General features: G+C 36.5%; 2 protein-coding genes across 2 annotated transcripts; both read left to right on the forward strand.

The window, feature by feature from the left end:
• Window positions 1–1,883: 1,883 nt before the first annotated feature.
• On the forward strand, window positions 1,884–5,582 carry zpld1b (zona pellucida-like domain containing 1b; the record flags this gene model as incomplete). The annotated part of the gene is made up of 10 exons (XM_079482053.1): window positions 1,884–1,989; window positions 2,097–2,317; window positions 2,642–2,823; window positions 3,246–3,318; window positions 4,051–4,148; window positions 4,529–4,609; window positions 4,756–4,927; window positions 5,041–5,146; window positions 5,236–5,265; window positions 5,425–5,582. 10 exons carry the CDS (start codon window positions 1,884–1,886, stop codon window positions 5,580–5,582), a joined length of 1,227 nt encoding a protein of 408 aa, XP_079338179.1.
• Window positions 5,583–8,488: 2,906 nt separating this feature from the next.
• LOC306909034 (zona pellucida-like domain-containing protein 1) lies at window positions 8,489–11,922 on the forward strand. Its single transcript, XM_079482375.1, has 10 exons — window positions 8,489–8,741; window positions 9,042–9,262; window positions 9,422–9,606; window positions 10,008–10,080; window positions 10,177–10,274; window positions 10,364–10,444; window positions 10,517–10,685; window positions 10,807–10,909; window positions 11,008–11,025; window positions 11,119–11,922. Exons 1-10 carry the CDS (start codon window positions 8,648–8,650, stop codon window positions 11,256–11,258), a joined length of 1,182 nt encoding a protein of 393 aa, XP_079338501.1. The 5' UTR covers window positions 8,489–8,647; the 3' UTR covers window positions 11,259–11,922.
• Window positions 11,923–20,143: the final 8,221 nt, after the last annotated feature.

Here is a 20,143-nt window from a genome sequence, read left to right on the forward strand (position 1 = left end):
TTTTGTAACGGTCACATTTCAAGGTTTTATTATTCAGACATAAAAAAACTGGAGAAAACACCTGTTTACACCCTCATTATTAGTTCTTTTGGATCATTTTCAGGGTGGGGCATTTATTTTTGGTGTATACATGCCTTTGGAAAAAAGGTGACCTTATTTGCTGTAGAGCTATAAAATAATTTATATAAAGATACAAATTACAATGATTTATTCTCTTGATTTAATGCACTGGTAAACCAAAAGTGTGAGTCAGATCGGACTGTATTAAATTAATCTGCAGAAGATGTAAAGGACTCACTATAGCTTCTATAGTCACTATAGTTTGACTTCCCTATAAAAACACAATACTAAAGGTGAAGTTGTTAAAAACAAAATACAAAATATTTTTTTTAAACGGGCAAGGTGAGAATAAAATCCTCATAAATCATTCAAAATAATGGATTGTCATGTGATCTTTTAGGACAAATTAGCACACATGCCTGACTGTATCTGGGTCATTTCATGGGTGGGTATTATAAAATGCAGTAGCCTAGATGGTTTCAGTACTGTATTTATTCTGTATTCTTTTCAGGTGAGTATAGGGCTCCAATGTAAGATGAGTTCAACATATTTGATTTCATTACAGCCTATTAAGTGCATGATGTTTCATGAAGAACCCACTCATCCCAGTTTTGTGTCTTGGCCACTTAATATTATTCAATATTATTATGTGCCAAAATGGTAAATTAGAGATATTTTACCAAACTAGCATCGTGTTTGAGGTCACAAAAACCCAAAGGATCTAATCAGAGAGAAGAAAAAGTGATGGAAATCTATAGGGTTGTGGATCATGTGCACCGTTTTCAAAAACTGCACACTTTAAAATTAAACTTACTTATGTTTTGGATTTTTTAATACTAAGAGCACTATGAACACCATCAAGAACACTATTATGATAAATGCACTGATTGAATTAGTATAGATAATGTACCAATAATCTATACACTAAAAATATGCGCTTCAGGCTGTTTCAAATGAACTGTTCCTAAATAAAATTTTTAATTAATGTGAATAGTTAGTCTGACTACACAAGGTTATGCCAACAAAAGTAGATTTTAAATGTTAGATCAAGGTCCTTATGTTACTGCATGTAACACATTTTACAGTTTGCATCTATTTACATTATATCCAAAAAATGTACTAAAATGGGCAAAATGTGATTGCATCTTCCCATATACCCACCAGTGTAAAGATGCTTGATACTCCCTGTCAGGAGAACGTCCCCTCGACAACGGTCCTGTGTAGTGAATCAGCGAGCATTTATGGTTGAACTAAATGTGAGGAGCCAGGAGGCCACGTTTACAATAGCAGCCACACACTCACCATCAACCCCGATGGACTGAAAAAAGAATAGATCCTTTAGTCACTTCAGCCACCGTTGAAAGCATAATTTCCAGCCTTCAGTCCCACACTGAGCTCAAACATTACTGAGCGATGATAGAGACAGATCAAACCACAAGAAGACGAGTGGGAAATGGTAAAAGCTGCTCATGTTTCTGGCTCCATAAAAAAGATTTGTTCAGCGCTTTGAGATTCTGATGGATTTTCCCATGTTGTCCTGGACAGCTCTTTTTGTTGAAGACGTCTGATAATGGCTCATTGTTTTGGACTCAGTAGGGCCCCGTGGTGCAGGCGACCCTATGGAGTTGCCAGACTGCCCATTCACTTACCGGCAGCAGGTGGAGACGCATGGAGCGCACCTCAGTTGTGGGCATCAGGGGACCGAGGTAAGATACGGTACTCGACACTTTAACATCACCACCATTAGACTAGTATATATCATGCAGGGCAAAAGAAAATCTGAAATTCCACAAATGTCTGCACCTTCCTTTCCAGGTGTTGAAATGGAGTGGATATGTGTTTATCTTCTTCTCTTTGGTGGAATGCCTTCAGCTTTAACGCAGTTCAATGGATTCAACTGTGATCCGAACTACCACAGCAGATTTCCCAGTAAGAATATTTGACATCCAAAAGTGATGTCGCACAATATAAACACTGACATGCGATATTCATTTGGAGGTTTCTATTGCTTTTAATTCTGTCTGTTGTTTTTTAAGGCGACAGAGATATCAGTGTATACTGCGGCGTTCAAACAATCACGCTAAAGATTAACCTTTGCCCTGTGCTGTACTCTGGATACACTGATGTTGACCTGGCGATGAATGGTCGCCATGGAGACATCCAATGCAGAGGTTTCATAAACAACAACACCTTCCCAACAGCCATGCTCTTCAGCATCAGTCTGAGCACTCTGGAGTCCTGTGGGAACACGCTGGTGGTGAGAGATACACTCCTCTTAATAAATACCATGGTATTGTTCTAGGCATGGAAAGAATCACTGTACTGTTGTATTGTCAAAGTACTTCGTTATAATCTTCCACGAGAGCTTCTCCGAAGAGATCCGACACAAACCATTGTTTTATGATTTCAAGAATCGATTTTATGTTCTTTGCATTATGTTGTTGCATCAGTATTTTCTTTTTGTGTTGGTACTGTAATACATAACATTGCACTGACTGTGTTTATGTGATTTTGAAATTGTAAAAAGAAAGTAAAATAAGCAAATGAGAGCTTCTTTATATCTTTTCATATGTGTGGGCAGGTTTCTACATCTCACGGCTACAGTGCTTATGGAAACAACTCCATGGTGCAGATGGGGAACATATCGGGCTACATTGACACCCCGGACCCTCCAACTGTCATCAGCTACTTGCCAGGTCTGCTGTTTAAATTCAGCTGTAGTTATCCTCTGGAGTACCTGCTCAACAACAGCCAGCTGGCATCGTAAGTCTTTTCCTGGCATCTGTGAGGAGTAACACCCTCATTCGTCATGCTACAATTCTAGTACCACCTTTCCACAAGTATTACTGTATGCCTTAAAGGGATAGTTCACCCAAAAATTAACATTCTGTGGTTATTTACTTACCATGTTTTTCTAAACCCATTACATTTTTCTTGCTCTAGTTGTGTTTTAGGAAGCAAGAGGACAATGTAAAGCAGATATCAGTGACTAACAGCCTCAGTCACCATATACTTTAATTGCATAAAGCCTTTTCCTTAAGTGAAAGTAAATTGTGACTGAAGAAAAAAGTAATGGGTTTGAAACAACATTCATTTTCATTTTTCGGGTGAACTTAATGTATGCTTTTTATACTGTCTGCTGTGTAGAGACTATGCTGATGCAGTTTTCTGTGCTCCTTTCCCAGTTCATCCGCTGTAATATCAGTAAAAGACAACAATGGTACCTTCCAGAGCACTCTTAGTTTAATTCTATACAATGTAAGTGACATTTATATACTATGTGCAGTATAGATGTGTGCTAAAGTATATACAGCTACAGAAATAAACATAAAATCATCCAACAGCTATTTGAAAGGCTGACAACATGACAAGACACAAAACTGTGCTGAAAATCAAGGTTAATTTACCTAAATGTACAATCGTTGTATTGCTTACATGTGAACATGAGCCTGTTTTCTTTGCAGTATTTGTGGTCTGAAAAAATACAGAGCATCTTTTCTGTTATTTTCACTTGTTTCTCTAGTTATCATTTTCTGCTACTAAATGCAAACAGAAACAATATTTGTTTTTGGTATTTGAAATTTAGGAGAAACATTGTTTGAAGTTTACAGAATTAAACAAAATTATAATTTTACCCAAACACAGAAAAATTCAGAAAAACTGAAAATTATTTTGAAATGGTCTCATATTGTTTTCCGCAGCTATATGTATACTTAGTATGTTTTTGTATTCTTATGTGAAATTTGTGGATATGAAGAAATTGTAATCATATAGATTAAAGTTCAGTGTTTGTAAGTTCGGAATTCAATTCAATTCAACTTTATTTATATAGCGCTTTTCACAATTTGCATTGTTCCAAAGCAGCTTTACAGGGGAAGAATAAAACCCCCCAAAAAGGGTAAAACACGCTACATGGTGTTTTATATAGTAAATTAAATTATTCTAGTAAATAATTATGTTGTTAGCTTTCTCAATGTAATATTTTTACAGGACTCAACCTTCAGTCCGCTGATCTCTATACCTATGGCCGGCCTGCCTTTAAAGACCCGGGTGTTTGCTGCGGTTAAAGCTACTAATCTGGACAGGAGGTATACCGCCGTATAAAACAGAAAATACTGTATATATTTTTCTTTGGTGTGCAGCATATCATGAGCATGTTGAGCAAGGCCAATGGGTTCAATTCCCAGTAAACACAAAGAATGATTAAATGTGTACCTTAAATGCACAATTCCTTTGGATAAAAATGCATACATGTACATGCAAAAAGTGTGTAGAAATGCTTGATAAGGTAAAATTGTGAGAAATTCAGATTTCTGTCTGATTTCTTAAAGAAAAATGTAGTGTTTGAGCTCCCAAGCCTCAATTAGATTTTCACTTACAAAAGGGCCCCATTGTCTGTTTCTATTTGGTTGCAACCGAGATTTGAGATTAGAATCCCATTAACGGCAGAAATGACTTTTCCTCACAGGTGGAATGTTCTGATGGACCACTGTTACTCCACTCCCTCAGGGAACCCTAATGATGAAATACGCTATGACCTTTTCTTTGGGTAATCTTCTTTGTATCTTATGTGCACATTAACCCAGTAAGTACCTGCTAAACTGTCTGTTAAACAGTGCACAAAGATGAAATCTGTGTGCGACTGAAGTTTCAAGAGGGCCTTTACGCTATTTGTTTTTCTGGGTATTTAAATAGGTGTTACAAAGATCCACAGACGACTGTTTTTGAAAATGGAAAAAGTCAAATGGGCCGCTTTGCGTTCGAAGTCTTCCGTTTTGTGAAACATAAAAACCAGAAGATGTCCACTGTGTTCCTTCACTGTATTACAAAGCTGTGTCGAGCAGATGACTGCCCAATGCTAATGCCGGTATATAACCTTACTCATTGATGTTCTTCTTTTGTTCCATTCTGTGAATTATATGATTTATATGTTTTTAACAAAGTTAAACAGTATCTACCTGTAATATTATTCTGTGGCAGATCTGTGGAAAGCGCAGGAGGAGAGACACACTAGAGAATCATGTAGTATCAGGTTCAGCCTCTGGGGACGCAGTCATAACCGCAGGCCCTATAATCACCAGAAGCGGTGAGAGCCTGTTTTTATCGGCTTTATCATCTGAATCCATGTGCACAAAGTGTTTAAATGTTTTGTGTTCATCTTGTGCTGTATTGTAGATGAAACGCCATCCAACAATTCACATCTCGGTAAGATGTTGCTTATTAAGAAAACAAGTGGCTAAACACCACAACCTCAACAACGTCTTCTGAAACTTTTCACATGTTCTACACATATATTTTTTTAATAAGCACCATGACAACAGTAAATAGTTACAGAACACAGCCTGTATTTCTCTGCTTCTTCAGTGAACAGTTCCTCTCAGAAGTGGGACGCTGTGAACAGCAGCTTGATGTCGGGTGTGGTTGTGTTGGGAGTGATGAGTCTGGGTCTCTTCATCCTATCCCTCAGGCTGCTAAGGAAACCAAACCCTTCTAGTCTAACAGGGGTCTCAAGCTTCAGATGATCTTCAGACTTTGACCATGGCTGAACTAGATTTTTGATGAAAATATTTTTTTAAGGATTTTTTGGCTTTTTTCTATAGGGACATTTTTAATTCCTAATGGGTTTATTTGCTAGCTTTTCCTTGCACAAAACGCAGGTCAGCTAGTTTGCATAAGCAAGGCCAAATAGATCAATGTCATTTGCGGTATCATATTTGATCGTTTGTGGCTTAATGTAAATTATATAGGTGACACTACATATTTCTGGAGAAAAAAGACTACTATTTCCAACATACTCTTCATTCTTCGATGCCAAAGAAGAATCTTTTGGTTCCATAAAGAACCTTTAATGTCTGTAAAACCTTTCTGTTTCACAAAAGGTTCTTTGTGGTGAAAAAAAAAGGTTCTTCATATTATAAAAAGATAAGAAACAGATGGTTCTTTAAAGAACTTTTGACTGAATGTTTTTTTTCTTAACAAAAATGGTTCTTCTATGGCATCGCTGTGAAGAACCTTTCAAGCACCTTTATTTTTAAGAGTGTACTTCACCATGACCGACATCTGGCACAACAGCGTTTTTTTTCTGTTCATTACTATGATTGCATTCTTAGACTTCATATGGTCTGCCCTTTTAAAATATTGACCTGCCTTGTAAATATTGGCGCTTTCTGTTTGACTGTTTCCCATTTAAAATACCTCAGTTTGATGCTATCCTGTTCAGGGTCAGTGATCCTTTGTCTTGAAGTGCAGATGTGATAATATTCACACATTTTCACATGTTCTTGTTGATTTTTTGAGTGTATACATGTGCTTGAAATGAACAAGATGAGTTGCGAGGGCAAACAGAGAGATAAAAAGGAGTACAGATGGATTAAAGGGATAGTTCATCCAAAAGTGAAAAACCTTTCAGCATTTACTCACCCTGTGAACTCGGGACAAATCTGTATAAATTTCTTTGTTCCAATGAACACAGAGAAAGATATTTGGAAGAATGTTAGCAATTTACCGTTATGGGACATCCTCCATTTTTGTTCTGTTGAACACATAATTAAATATTTGGAAGAATTTAGGAAAACAAAGAGTTCTCAGGAACCTTTGATAACCATTTCATTCTTCCTACTTTGGTAGTCAATGATGTCCTGAACTGAAAATTACTAATATTCTTCCAAATATCTTTCTCTGTGTTCATCAGAACAAAGTTATTTTTACAGGTATAACATGTCATAAGGGTGAGTAATGATGACAGAATTTTCATTTTGGGATGAACTATCCCTTTAAAGTTAAGATCAATGTTTTTCTATAGACTTTCACTTTAGGCAAATTCACAGTACCACAGTAAAGTAACTGCGATTTGTCCTATCATGGCACGGATACTTAACCCCAGAATATTTTTTTTTTTTGTGAAATACGGTTAAACATAAGGTATCCTTTTATGTGTTTTTCACATATAGTTTAATATTCCTATTAATATTAGGACTGCTATCCTTCTGAAACCTTGTATCTCCATATTTTGTGATTTGTTTTGTAAATATTATTATTAGTCACCCTTTGTGTTTTCATTCACTGGGTTTGCAAATATATCTAACCTATAAAAAGTATTAAATCATATTTGTTTTGTCGATAACACCGTATGCTATCATTTAAAAAGTACAGTTTTGTTTCTTTTCCCAAAAAACTGCAAATTTGGACATCCGAGATTTTGGAAGGACAGCAACAATAGCTACACTAGGGACATTGTGGGAATGTAACTAATTTAGTTTTGTTTCCAGTGATTTGTTATTATCATATGAGCAAAAGGTGTTCTGCAACATAACATAAGTTTATCTGAAATATTGAATTTATTTTTTGATTCTTTTTTATTTAAGCCACAAATTGTTTTTTTGAAAATTACAATATGCTGTACATATTCATCTCAACGTGATCCTGTATATCTTCACAATCTGCAGTCACTATGGCAAACTCAGCAGTAAATCAAAACAATTATCTTTCTGATTATATCTAATTCTGTATTAACGCAGGCTACGGTAGGCTTATTAATTTTTAGATGATGTAAACAATGCTATGGACCAACTGATAGCCTACTTCTGTGTACAGATAATAGTAAAGATCTCAGCTGTATACTTCATGCCTAGCATTGTTTATTTTTAGGTCTATAACAATTTCCATGGTTTTGTATCCTTTACAATAGAGGAAGGGAAACACCCAATACACCATACTCTGATTTGACCCTAATTAGAAAAAAAATGGTCCTTCCCAGGTAGCTCAGCTGACAGGTTCATGTTACAATTCCACAGATGATGAATATGTAGCCTATACCATATTTTAACACCAACAAAATAAAATACCATCATTCACCGATTTTATCTTATGAGCAGGTAATGTGCTATAGAAAATACATTTTACAAGTGGTGATTACAAAATCGTTTATAAAAAAATAATAAAACCATTTTTGTCTCAGTTCGATTTGCTGAAATCTGTCGTTTTGGAATTACGAAAGAAAGAAAAACTTGAAAACATGTTTAATTATAGGCAATGTCCAATATGGTTTTGAGATAACAAACATCAATGTTCAGAGGTCATATTTTTAGACACATACACTTAGATCCAAAAAGATGAAGGGACATATTGCGTGCATCCTCAATATTCACAATATTCATATTACATGTTAATATGTTACCGAATGTTCGAGAGCTAGAAAATAACAAAGACAGTGGTCAAAGACAACTTTGAAGGTGATGTGTAAGGTTTCATCATTTGCCTCAAGGTAAGTACCATGGTACCTTATCCACAAAAGTGAATTGTTCTCCAAGAACTCAAGCAACCACACTAAATGGCAAATGACCCTGTTTTGGTCCAACCCTGCGGATGTGTTTTAACCAACTTTTCTTACACATACAGACTATATAAAGAACAGGCATCAGTCAGATTTAATCCACTAGAAACGTTGAGGATCTTACTATAGAAACAGCAGGGATACTTTCAAAGGCTCTCCAGGCATTAGGGGCTCTCTGGTCTTCAGTTAGGGGCTTAGCTTGTTTGATCATTATTTTTGGTTAGGTTGGACGTTGATGAAGGACAGATAACTGGCATGGCTCTATTCAACCTCTTCATTTTGGCTACCCTTATACAAGGCCACCTGACACTTTCTATTAATGACTGTGGATCTCAATACAGACGCCCAGGTACAGGCCTTGTGCATCCTTTACTTTTTCTTTTACTATGAAATTACTATATATTAAAAGTAAAATAATGCGTTATAATTTTGATGCAAAATGATTGCAATTTATATTACTCCGGTTAAACTACAAATACCATGGTTCAATACTCAATTTGTGGATGCTTATTTGACCACAAATAGTCTAACGTTGTATTTACTACTGGTTTAGTTAAACCGTTGTACATTTTTGAAAAGAAAGCAACTCAATGATCGAGAGCTATTTAGATGTCCTCGTGGTCTAATAAAGATGTTCTTACTTTGACAGAGTACACCGACATCGCAGTGTCTTGCGGGACCCAGTCTATTAATTTGGCCATCCAGGTTTGCCCGGTCATTTACACAGGATATAATGAGAGCTTGTTGATTTTGAACCAAATGATAAGTGACCCGCTGTGTCGAGGAACCCTGGATGCGACTGTCAGCCCTCCAGTGGTGCGCTTCAGTTTCCCAGTCAGGCAAGCGGACGCTTGTGGCAGCGTCTTCCTAGTGAGTATATCACACTCTAATGATTCGATCTTACCGACAGGGGGCAGTGTTAACACGCTTACATCCGTGTTGTTGAATAAATAAGTCTGTTTTAATTTGTGTGAGATGATAAAAGAGTCGACTACTTCTCGTGCTAATTATCTTTCTTTCTGTTTTTAGACCACCAGCGCCCCAGGCACCGGTGCATTCTCGGACTTCTCTAATATCCAGACGGTGAACATCAGCGGGGTGGTCCGATCTTTCGACCCCACATTGGGAACCGTGACTTACAATGCTGAGCTGAAATATTTTTACTCGTGTGCATATCCACTCGAATACCTGATCAACAATACTCAAGTGGATGTGTAAGTTTTCAAACATTTATCTTAAATAAATGCCACTGTATTTCAGTACAGTACTCTTTCACTAGGTGGGTTCGAGTCCCGAGTTCGCAAAGTGGGTTCGAGTCCCGACGAGCACGTCCTAAAAATGTGTTTCTTGAATGTACTGTAGTCGTTTCAAATAAAGCGTCTGCCAAATCTATAAATGTGAGTGTTATTGTGTTTGATGAAAGTTTTTATAACTATATATTTTTTTTAGTCAGCCCACGGGTTATACAATCTTTCGAATATGCATATGAGTCTTAAAACATCTGAATATACTTAATTGCTTTGGAAGTATAAGCTTTACTTTTATGGGATCCAAGGAAAACCAGGGTAAGATGCGCGATGCGGCGCTAAAATCGAATCTTTAATTCCCTCTACAGGTCGTCGTCCTCCATTGCAGTAAAGGATAACAACGGTAGCTTTATTAGCACTTTAAGCATGCAGCTCTTCAGAGTATGTACAATCATATTTTTGTTTTACAAAAAAACATACATCATTACATAATCATCACTTTATTCATTAATTGTTATTTTAATTCTCTCTTTCTAGGATGAGAACTACACTTCTCCGCTTGTTTTGACATCTCTGGGTATTGAGCTCAGAACTAGAGTCTATGTGCAAGTTATTGCAGCGAACCTGACTTCACAGTCAGTAACATTTACATATTTATCTTCTTCTATATTCTTTTTTTTTGTGTGAAAAAAGTTGACTGAGGCTGTCTGCACTTCCTCCACAGGTATCACGTTCTACTAGATCGATGCTATGCCTCCATTTCAGCCCTGCCCTCCAATTCAACCTATTTCAATCTCTTTGTCCCGTAAGTCCATAAAAAGACAAAAACATACGTTTAAATACAGTGGCCTGTATTAAGTGATGAACTCTGTTCCAGGTGCTCGAAGGATCAGATGACCACCTTGCTGGAGAACGGTGACAGCCAGAAAGCTCGCTTCAGCTTTCCGGCCTTCCGTTTTATTGAGCAGCAGAACCAGACCATCTCCACCTACTACCTGCACTGCATCACCAGACTGTGTGAACGTGCCACCTGCACCCAGTTCAAGGTATAACTGCTCTTTAAACTGTGAGGCAGGATTATGTTTTTAGTAGATTGAGAAAATGTTCAACTGAGAGAAATTTCTTATGCGGTTTTGCTTAACCTTTATGTCATTTTTCTATGAGCAGCAATGCAGGAGGAGACGAGACACACAAACCACGACAATAAAAGATGGAGTTTCAGATACCACCCTCATCACCTCAGGACCTATAAGGACTCGAGCGGAAACCCGTATGTTTATGTCTCGATTATCACATTATTCATGTCAAATTATTTCAATGCACATAACTGCAACTGGATAATAACTCAATTGTTTTTTTTTCTTGTAGCGCTTACCACGAATGAAGGTAAGTGTGCTTTATCACAATAATCAGTACATTTATTAAACAAGTCATTTTGGTCAATTCTGTTGTAATAACATGTTGTCTATCTCTGTACAGCCCAGGCCAGTACTCAAAAGGACAATGGAAATGGCGCCTCGGTAGGACTGGGTGTTGCTCTGGCTGTTTTGGTCATTGTGGGCACTGTTGCTGCCCTCATGGCCGTGTCATTTTATCGCAAACTCAGGATGCTACGCTAAATGCCAAGAGTCCCAGGGCTCTTTTATATAGTCTAAAACAGTGCTGGTGGAGGTGGGAACACATGCTATTGCCATGTCTGACTTTCAACGACAAACGTTTTTCAGAGAACAATATTGAAAGGTTAAAACTGCTTTATATAAGAAAAAAGTAGCAGTCGAGTCCTATGCTGTAGTTATGGATGAAAAAAATATATTGTACTGGGTTGATAGAGAATATTTTAATGAAAAATGCTTTTATTTACAATTAAATATATACTGTTGTCCTTCATACTGTTTTCATTTTATATAGTCTGTCAACAGAGCTACATTTAAATAAAACACATGTAGTATGAAGGGTTTTGGGCAATAAAGGGGATTTAAATATCAATGCTTATATATTTTAGAGTGCAAACAAAGGCATTTTAAAGTGGCAAGTGACCTGTTCTAAGTTTTCTAACAGTACTGATACTCAGGGTTTAAGGATTGACAGCGTTAAAAAAATGAATTAAGAGGAAATACGTTTCGTAAAGTTATTGTATGTGCTGCATGAAGAGCCATGCTTTGATTTAGTACACTTGTATCTATTAATATGGAGGGAAAGTGCAATTTTGCAATGGGGATTGTAGGCATGCTTTCGGATGCTTCGGCAAATGTAACATTCAAGAATAAAATCTTGCAATTGGTGATTTGTTCATTTTGGTGATTTTGTCCTTGTTGCATGCAGCGAAGTCGTAAATGAAGGCTGTAGGATTGTGATGGTGACTTGTTATGCTAGCACCGAACACCACTAGGGGGAGCCTCATCTCTTTATTGGGACAACGAGAATTGGTTAGAAATTTTACAAAGAGAAAAAAAGATTTGCTAAACAATTAATACAGACTAAAAACACAAACCAAAAACGTTGTTTTAATAGGAATTTCTTTACAGTCATACTATAGGCCTATAATAAACATACTATGATAGAATAACATCAGTTGCATTGCAGTCTGTGTATGCACAAACACATTTTTACATTTTTATCACTGACCGTAGACAACTTTAAATTAACTCAAATTAGTATTTTGTAAAGTAAGATATATTCACGTGTTATTAAGGAACGAGATTACTTGCTCTGTCAAATTAAAAATGTATGTGTTGCTAAGTAGGTCATGATAAATTCACCCAAAAAATGACTTTCATCATATGATGAGGAGGAAGTTAATACATGAGAATAATGTATGAGGAGAAGCAGCAGGGTATAAGAAGATGCCAGTTCTTTGGGTGAATCCCTCCATTCAATAGTTATGGGCAGAAATATAGGCCTACCTGGTTTTAAAATGTTAATGTCTATAGGTCAAAGCCAAGCTATAACATAATAATGTTTTTATAAGAAACTGCTGGTGTGTCTTCATGAAAGAATTTCAATTAAAGATGCAATGGTTAGTAATAAAAAGTAATGTGTGAGGGATGATTTATTGTTTCGTAATGGAAATCTCTATGCTGTGATTTCACGTGATGTTAAATTACATGGCAGGGTAAAGCTAATTAATAGAGTAGATGTATCGAAAGCAGACATGTGATGTCATTTCGGAAGATGGACTACACTAGAAATTACCGGAAAAGAAAGGGATCATAAATCATTAATGCACTGTATCATATCCAGACAGATGGGTCTGCCTTTGTCCATCTCAGAAGATTTTGATACAATAATTGCATTGCACATATGCACTTTATGTAGTCTGTTTATGTATGTCTTAACAGCACCTTGGTCCTCGGGGAACGTTGTGTGGTTTCACTGTAGGTATACTGCTCTGTATATTGTTGAAATGACAATAAAAGCCACTTGAAGCTATTTGAACTTGAAATGTAATATTCTGTCATCTATAACATTTTAGTCATAAAACAATTTATTATGGTTCAGAAACATGGGTTGTGCCAAAGCAACACATTATGGGGTCATCTCAAACGTTCACAAGTTCTAAGTCACTTACAGACAAAAACAGGGTGTTTTCTCCTATTGGATTTGCAGTGGCAGGGCTTCAGACTGCTACAAATATTAATAGCGAGTAAAATTGCGCCGCTCTTTAAAACAATCCAGTGTACCAAATGCCAACCGGAGAGAGAGAGAGAGAGAGAGAGAGAGAGAGAGAGAGAGAGAGAGAGACTCACTTCTCTACCCCAAGAGGTGCTCTAGCGACAGACACTAGAAGCTGCGGTCTCGTAGCAGGAGCGGTGCGACCGGTTACACCAGCAGCTGGGCTTTTTTCCGCATGCTCAGCACTCTGCTCTCCATTTTTACGCGCCCGTATTTGTTTATTAGTTGAGACACCACGGGATCATTTAAAATCGGCGAGAACAAACGACATGCGAGAATTCTCGTGTTAAGTTTTATTTGAAGTTCTCTTTACATTATGTTGTGAAGATGCGGACATTTTTTTACAAACTAAAATCAACATGAAAACGTATTAACACAACCCCTTATTTTTTGCTTCAAACTCTGTAAACAATAAAATGTTTACTCTTTCTTACAGTATACAGTGCCCCCCACTATTATTGGCACCCTATGAGTAAAGGTGGCTGCAAAAGACAATCTGCATTGTTCGTCGTTTTGAGCTTTTATGTACAAAATCTACAAAATTCCAACATTTCATTGAAGGAAAACAATTTGAAGTAGGGAGAACATTGTAAATAAAAAATCTTCCCTTATTTAATAGTCTCCTCAACCTCAATTTATAAGAAAATGTGTTTTCTTTTCAGTTTGATGAGGTTTGAGAATGCATTGAGAGTCATCCGAGTCCATTTCTCCATAGAGAATTTCTTTAGATCCTTTTAATGTTGGTGCTCCCTCTTCTTCAGTTCATCCCACTCATCAGGTTCAGGTAATGGGATGGCTATGGATCTTGATTTTGTGTTCAGTGACCCTTCTGATTTGGATGTTTGTTTTGAACCAATGTGCTGATGGAAGATCTAACCACGACCCATTATAATATTTCTATAAGACCAAGTCAGGGTTTGATTTTTATATCTGTTGGTATTTGATATAGCAGATTTGCAACATCTCCAGTCCATTAAAACGTAATATTGCCCTGATGTTGGAATTGGGAATTTTTATTGTTTCAACCATTTCCTTTCAAATACACTTTCTATTTTGTGTAGCTCAACAATATTTTTCTGCACATCAGAACTATATTATTTGGTTTTACCCATTGTGATGAATGATTGAGGGGGTTTGGGATTTGTGTACTTAATATTATTCTCCTGTGAAACAAGAAGTCATGGCTAGACAACATCATTGTTGACCATTGATACTATTCCACATAATTTTGCAGTTTTTTCCCCAACTTTTAGTGCAGGATTAACATGAAAAGTATGCTGATTCTGGCCAGTTTATGAGGAAAAACAACTTGGAAAAACAACTTTATGTGAGCAACAGAGGAAAGATCTACATACAGGATAACAAAAGTACATCATTTAAAAATGTAAGTTCATGTTATGTGGCTCTTAAAGAAATCATTTTTTGTCTGGAGCCCTGAGTAATATATTTCTCTGTACCTTATAGCTTTTTGTGATGTTAAAATACAATTCCAAAGCTTTACATTAAAAATTATTTTGAAAAATATTGTTTTATTTGTTAAGTTTGTTAAGTGCTTGATGTCTATTGGGGTTTTTATTCATACACTCTAAACATTCATGAGAGAAGCTGCATTTAGACCTGAAAGTCACTCAAACACTATTTTTAATATTTTTAAGCATACAAAATGCACCACATAACATGTAAATTGAACATTACGAATTATTATGATAGTTGCAAATGCAAAATGTTTTGGAAAACATTGCATTCACATTCTGTAAAAAATGTGAATGTGGTCAGTAACTTAACTATTTGTTTCCTTGATGTTTTTGATAACTTTGATTTAAGACTGAATCATACTCTTACAAGGAAATATTGCACCAGAGGAATGTAATACTCATGTGTGCCCTCTGACCTAGATGTAACAGAGAGTCCTGGTCTGAGGCGCCAGACCGTGCCAGCAGTTGGGGATGGGATGCTTGACTGCACCCCACAGCAGACCCCCTGCCGAGTGAAGACCAGCTCGAGCCACACGTCTCTCAATCTGCTCCAGCTGCTCAGGAGATACTCAACTTTCATAATTTATTATGGGCCCCAGACACAATGCATGCTGCCTGTGTTGCATTATACATAGGATACAATATGGTCACAGACTCAAAGGTCTGGCATGTGAATCATTGAGTGGTTGGTATGGAGGGCAAGTGTCAATTTGTATTGCGGTGACCCGAATGACTTGTGAAAATGCTTGTCACTTAACCGTACTGGCTCAGCACGCAAACTGTCACCGTGCATGAGGATATGGAACAAAGATCGTCGTATTTAGTTGTTGTGCAGAGCTGGAGATAACCACAGTGCCATCACTGGTGCATATAGAAATTATTTTCTAATAAAAAATCTGAGTTATTATAGTTTTTTAGTTAACTAATTTTAGTTAAAGTTTTAGCAATTTTGCTATATGCTTTTGTCATTTTATAATTTTTTGTTTTATGTTGCTATATAACATTCATTTTAGTTTGGTTTAAGTTTGTTTATTATTAGTGCTTTAACGTATTTCAGTTTATTTTTGAGGCAACATTTCAAATTTTCCTTTAGTTGAGTTTTTCCCGATAACTTTTAAGTCAATATTTTTATTTCAATGAACAGAAATGTTTTCAAAGTTTTAAAATAGCCTTGTTAAACACACAAATAAACAAAAAGGAAATATGAAAAATACGTTTAGAAGTCTTGTTTGAACATGTATGGGGCAGATACATTTGATCGAATGACTATCCAAAAACTATCTGTTTTATTTATATGTAAATGTTACAATGTTACATAGGGACATCTCCACAATTATTAACATTAACACAGTGCTCAAACTGTGACATAATATTGAGCAGCAGCTCAGCTTGAAGTCAATATGAGTCATTCAAAACAAGTCTTACTGGCTCACAGTTTCTTTTAAAAGGGATTAGAAGTGAGAGAAGTCCAAGACAACCACTCTATCAAAGATGTATAGCCTAAGGAAATCCAAAAACCTTCCACTTTAGAGCACAACCATCCTGCTCTATAGAAGTATATGTCCTGCGTATAACAGACTATGTCATTTTTCAAATACCAAACATTACAGAAAAAACCTGTACAACTGAAATAGTTTAACTTGAAAGGAAATCATCTGTCTATTCACAGATTTATAAAAGCTATACTGCAATAATGATCATGTTTGTAAGCGGAACCCTTTGAAGAAGTGAATACATGTACAGAGACAGAGCAAAAGACAGAGAGGTATTTGGTGAATGACAAGTAACAATTGTGATGATGTTTGGGTAGATTTTTGAAGGCAGATGTGTTGGGCTTTGGAAATGTGTACCGGATGGTTGACCCCACTTGGAATGCGGACAAAATTTGAATAGCGCAAAGAGCATTTCTGTGTGAAAAGCCGGAGGGCTTATACAATTCAGTGAATGAAATGACAGTATCTCAAAAAGACCTTGGTTTCACAACAGAGACCTACAAAGAATCCAATAAATACGCTTAAATGAAATGCAGCCGAATTGAGCTATCAACATGTGTATCTGCTGATGATTTTAGAAATATTTTCATACTATTTTCCTGCAGAATTTTGTTATATGGCCTTAAAACACTGACCACGTTGTTTTCCAGTTGCTTGTTCCTCACTTTAACATTCCTTTTATAACATTTACATACATGTACAGGTAAATTGTCTATGTATTTCCTCATATTCTCCACAATCTTTTCCCCCTTATCTAGTTTCAGAGTCATGAATCTTTGTTATAATTATTGTAAATCTTTCCTCCTCTTTTAACTTGCTATCTCACTAATGGAATGAGAGGAAATAATAAATCTTTCCATTGATTCTTTTTAGCCTCCCGTAATAAAATTAATTTGTGTGAATTGTGAACTCGGAGACGTGTATCCAACAGTCTCCTTGACACAACATTTACATTCAGTCATTTAGCAGACGCTTTTATCCAAAGCGGCATACAGAGTTTAGGGGTAATAAGCGATATGTCATACAGGAGCAATAATATATAGGTGCCAATACAAAGTTACTGGTTTCAACAAAAGCTAGACCTACCTGCTGAGAGAAAGAGAGGGTTAATTTTTTCTCTCATTTGCCTGTCAAGTATTCACAGAAGAGATGGGTTTTAAGTAGTTTTTTGAATGTTGTGAGAGATGTGGTTGACCGGACCGAGTTAGGAAGAATGTTCCACCAGGAAGGAGTTGTGAATGAGCGGGAAAGCGACATACTGCCCTTACACAACTGCCTCTTTCATTGAATCTTTGATTTGACCGAAGCTACTTTATGCCAAAACATGAATCCCTGACACCAAAGCCTTTTCATACCATGTTTCAGTCCACTTCTGATCCTAAGTGCCTTGATTCTTCACCCTCCACTGTTAAGTTCTTGGCAGACAGTCAATCTAAAACAATCTCAAGCAGAAAAAGCACAAATTCTTTTTTATTTGATTAGTTTTACTAGTGTAGACACACCCTGCTAATGACTCACAAGTGATTCCTCATGCAGAGCTCTATTTACTGATCACTTGAGTCTTCATGTCTAGACCTTTGTGATCGCTGTGTTTTGTTTCTCTTGTGTAGATCTTGGTTTCTGTCTGAAGAGGTGGTTCCCATCAAAGGAAAACAACAACAACCATCCACCAGATACCACTTTACGTGGTTCTTTATTTGGGCCTGGGTCTGTTTTCTGTCTGATATCTTGATCTCAGTTTCAGATATCGGGTCTTTATCTGGACGCCTGCTCTTCGTTTGACAGACTCCAGAATTTTACTTATCAGGATGCCAGAGCATCTGACATGTATGTGTGCTTTGATGCCCAATGAATGTGATAAACATTATCTGAGGTAAATATGTGATCATCTGCATTTATGAATTAAAAAGTGGATGATTCTGGTGGCTATGGAGGATATTATGAAATTGACATGCAATATGGGTTAATGTGCTTTCCAAGCCTTAATTCAGCATTGATATATATTAGAGACAAAACCCAACAGGTTCATGTACTGTGTTTTACCTTTTTTGTGTTTTTCTAATTTGCCCCTGTAAAGCTGCTTTGGAACAATGTAAATTGTGAAAAGCGTTATATAAATAAAATTGGTAAACTCAACCTGTAACTCTTTATAGAATTTTTGGTCTATTTTTAAACAAAATACTTTTTTATGTAAATGACAAATATTAACCAAATGTAAATCAAACAGTTATATTGGATGCACCTGGCCCAAAATTTCGGTCTGTGTTCGGTCTGATTTATATTCATGTTGATTTATATTAATCTTTTATTGTACATAATTGGTATTAAATTAAAAAGGCTCAACAATTATATTGTTTGCGGAGGTCTACCGGAAGTTAATTTTGGGCCACATGAAGTATTTTTACTATATGCTGTCAATATGCTGCTTTTATTTGGGATAAACAAGGGTTAATTTAAGTCACCACCCATAAAGGCTTCATAAATATAGAATATAGGGTAACAAAAAAAGGTTGTAAGCACTTAGAGAAAAAAAACATGCAAACACTTTGATTCCACACTGCAGGTAGTAATCATCTTGACGCTGAGTGATGTGTGAATAAAATACAGTAAATCTTCTGCACTGTAAAGTAATGTTATAACTAAGACAAAATTATACATCAATGACCTGATGGGGGTGATCTCCTTTTGAACATCAACGAAATGAAAGGTTTGGCTCACTCTGCATGTGGGCTTCCTTTCAGGTCCTTTTAGAAGTTATTAAATATTTACTTGCCCGCATAATCCCCTCATAAAAGGTTCTTCTATTTTACCCTTGCACAAAAACACAATAAAACTGTGATTCTGTTCACGTAAGCATTTTACAAATTAAGTGCAAGCTTTTATTTCACATTCTATTCTTTTGTAAATGCTAAATAAATGACGGAAAGTGAAAAGACCTCGGGACAATTGAAGTGTAAGAGAAGGTGCAATAAAATTTAATTCTCCATCGGAAACGTTATAATGGCACAGTTTGATATGACACAATAAGAAAAGAAAGGGAAAAAGACTCCTGGGTAAAATAGGGCTGTAAACTCATATAAAAGATATAGAGATGTGTGTGTGGGTGGGGGGGTTCTCAGTTGTTAATGGAAGGCTAGCATTTGTCAGGTCATGGGGAAGCTCTCTCTTTAAAAGGCTTATGTTATGAGATGGTCTGCAACCATTACAGACCACAAACTGATGGATTCCGGTAAGCATTAAGAAACTTAAATTACTGAAGTTACTGAAAAGGGCAAACATACCATTATGGCAGGTCTGTGAAACAATTAGTGGCCCTCCCTCACCTTCCTTTCAAGATTTATGGCCAATAACGTATATTTCGCATACTGAATCGGGTTTCACTCCCTTTTAAACGGTTCACTCAAATGAACGGATTGGTTTGCCATTGTTTTCAAATAGCTTGTGCAGTAAAGGGGACATTTTAGTTATTCCAGTTTTTTGTAGAATATTTCTCATTAACATGCTGACATGTTTATTTGCAAACTGAAAAAGCCAATGCGTGCAGGAGACACCACACTGTAAAGAATTTCTTCAGAAGCAGTTTGCCAGTAACTTACCGTAGACTTACATTTATGTTATTTACTGGCAACCGTTTGTTCCAAGATAAATGATCATTAAACACTAACAAGTCTTTATCCTTACAGAAAAAAAGTATAAATAGCAGCCTCATGCAAAGCATTCTGGGAACCAAAACGAGAAAAAAACTGTTTTCATAAACAGAAACTGGAATATCTTTCAATATCGCCCCAAGGCCAGAGACACTAATCTCTGAGCTAATTCAAAGCCTCATCTGAACCAGCTCTCATGGTGGATCTAGGCTCCCTT

Source organism: Barbatula barbatula, assembly GCF_947034865.1.
Source record: "Barbatula barbatula genome assembly, chromosome: 19".
NCBI lineage: Eukaryota > Metazoa > Chordata > Actinopteri > Cypriniformes > Nemacheilidae > Barbatula > Barbatula barbatula.

Bases quoted from the DNA above. Each gene is read 5' to 3' on its own strand.
- LOC306909034 (XM_079482375.1), top strand. From the start codon at position 8,648: ATGGCTCTATTCAACCTCTTCATTTTGGCTACCCTTATACAAGGCCAC. The intron at 9,607-10,007 runs GTAAGTTTTCAA...TTCCCTCTACAG, and splicing joins AACAATACTCAAGTGGATGT to GTCGTCGTCCTCCATTGCAG. The intron at 10,275-10,363 runs GTCAGTAACATT...CTTCCTCCACAG, and splicing joins GCAGCGAACCTGACTTCACA to GTATCACGTTCTACTAGATC.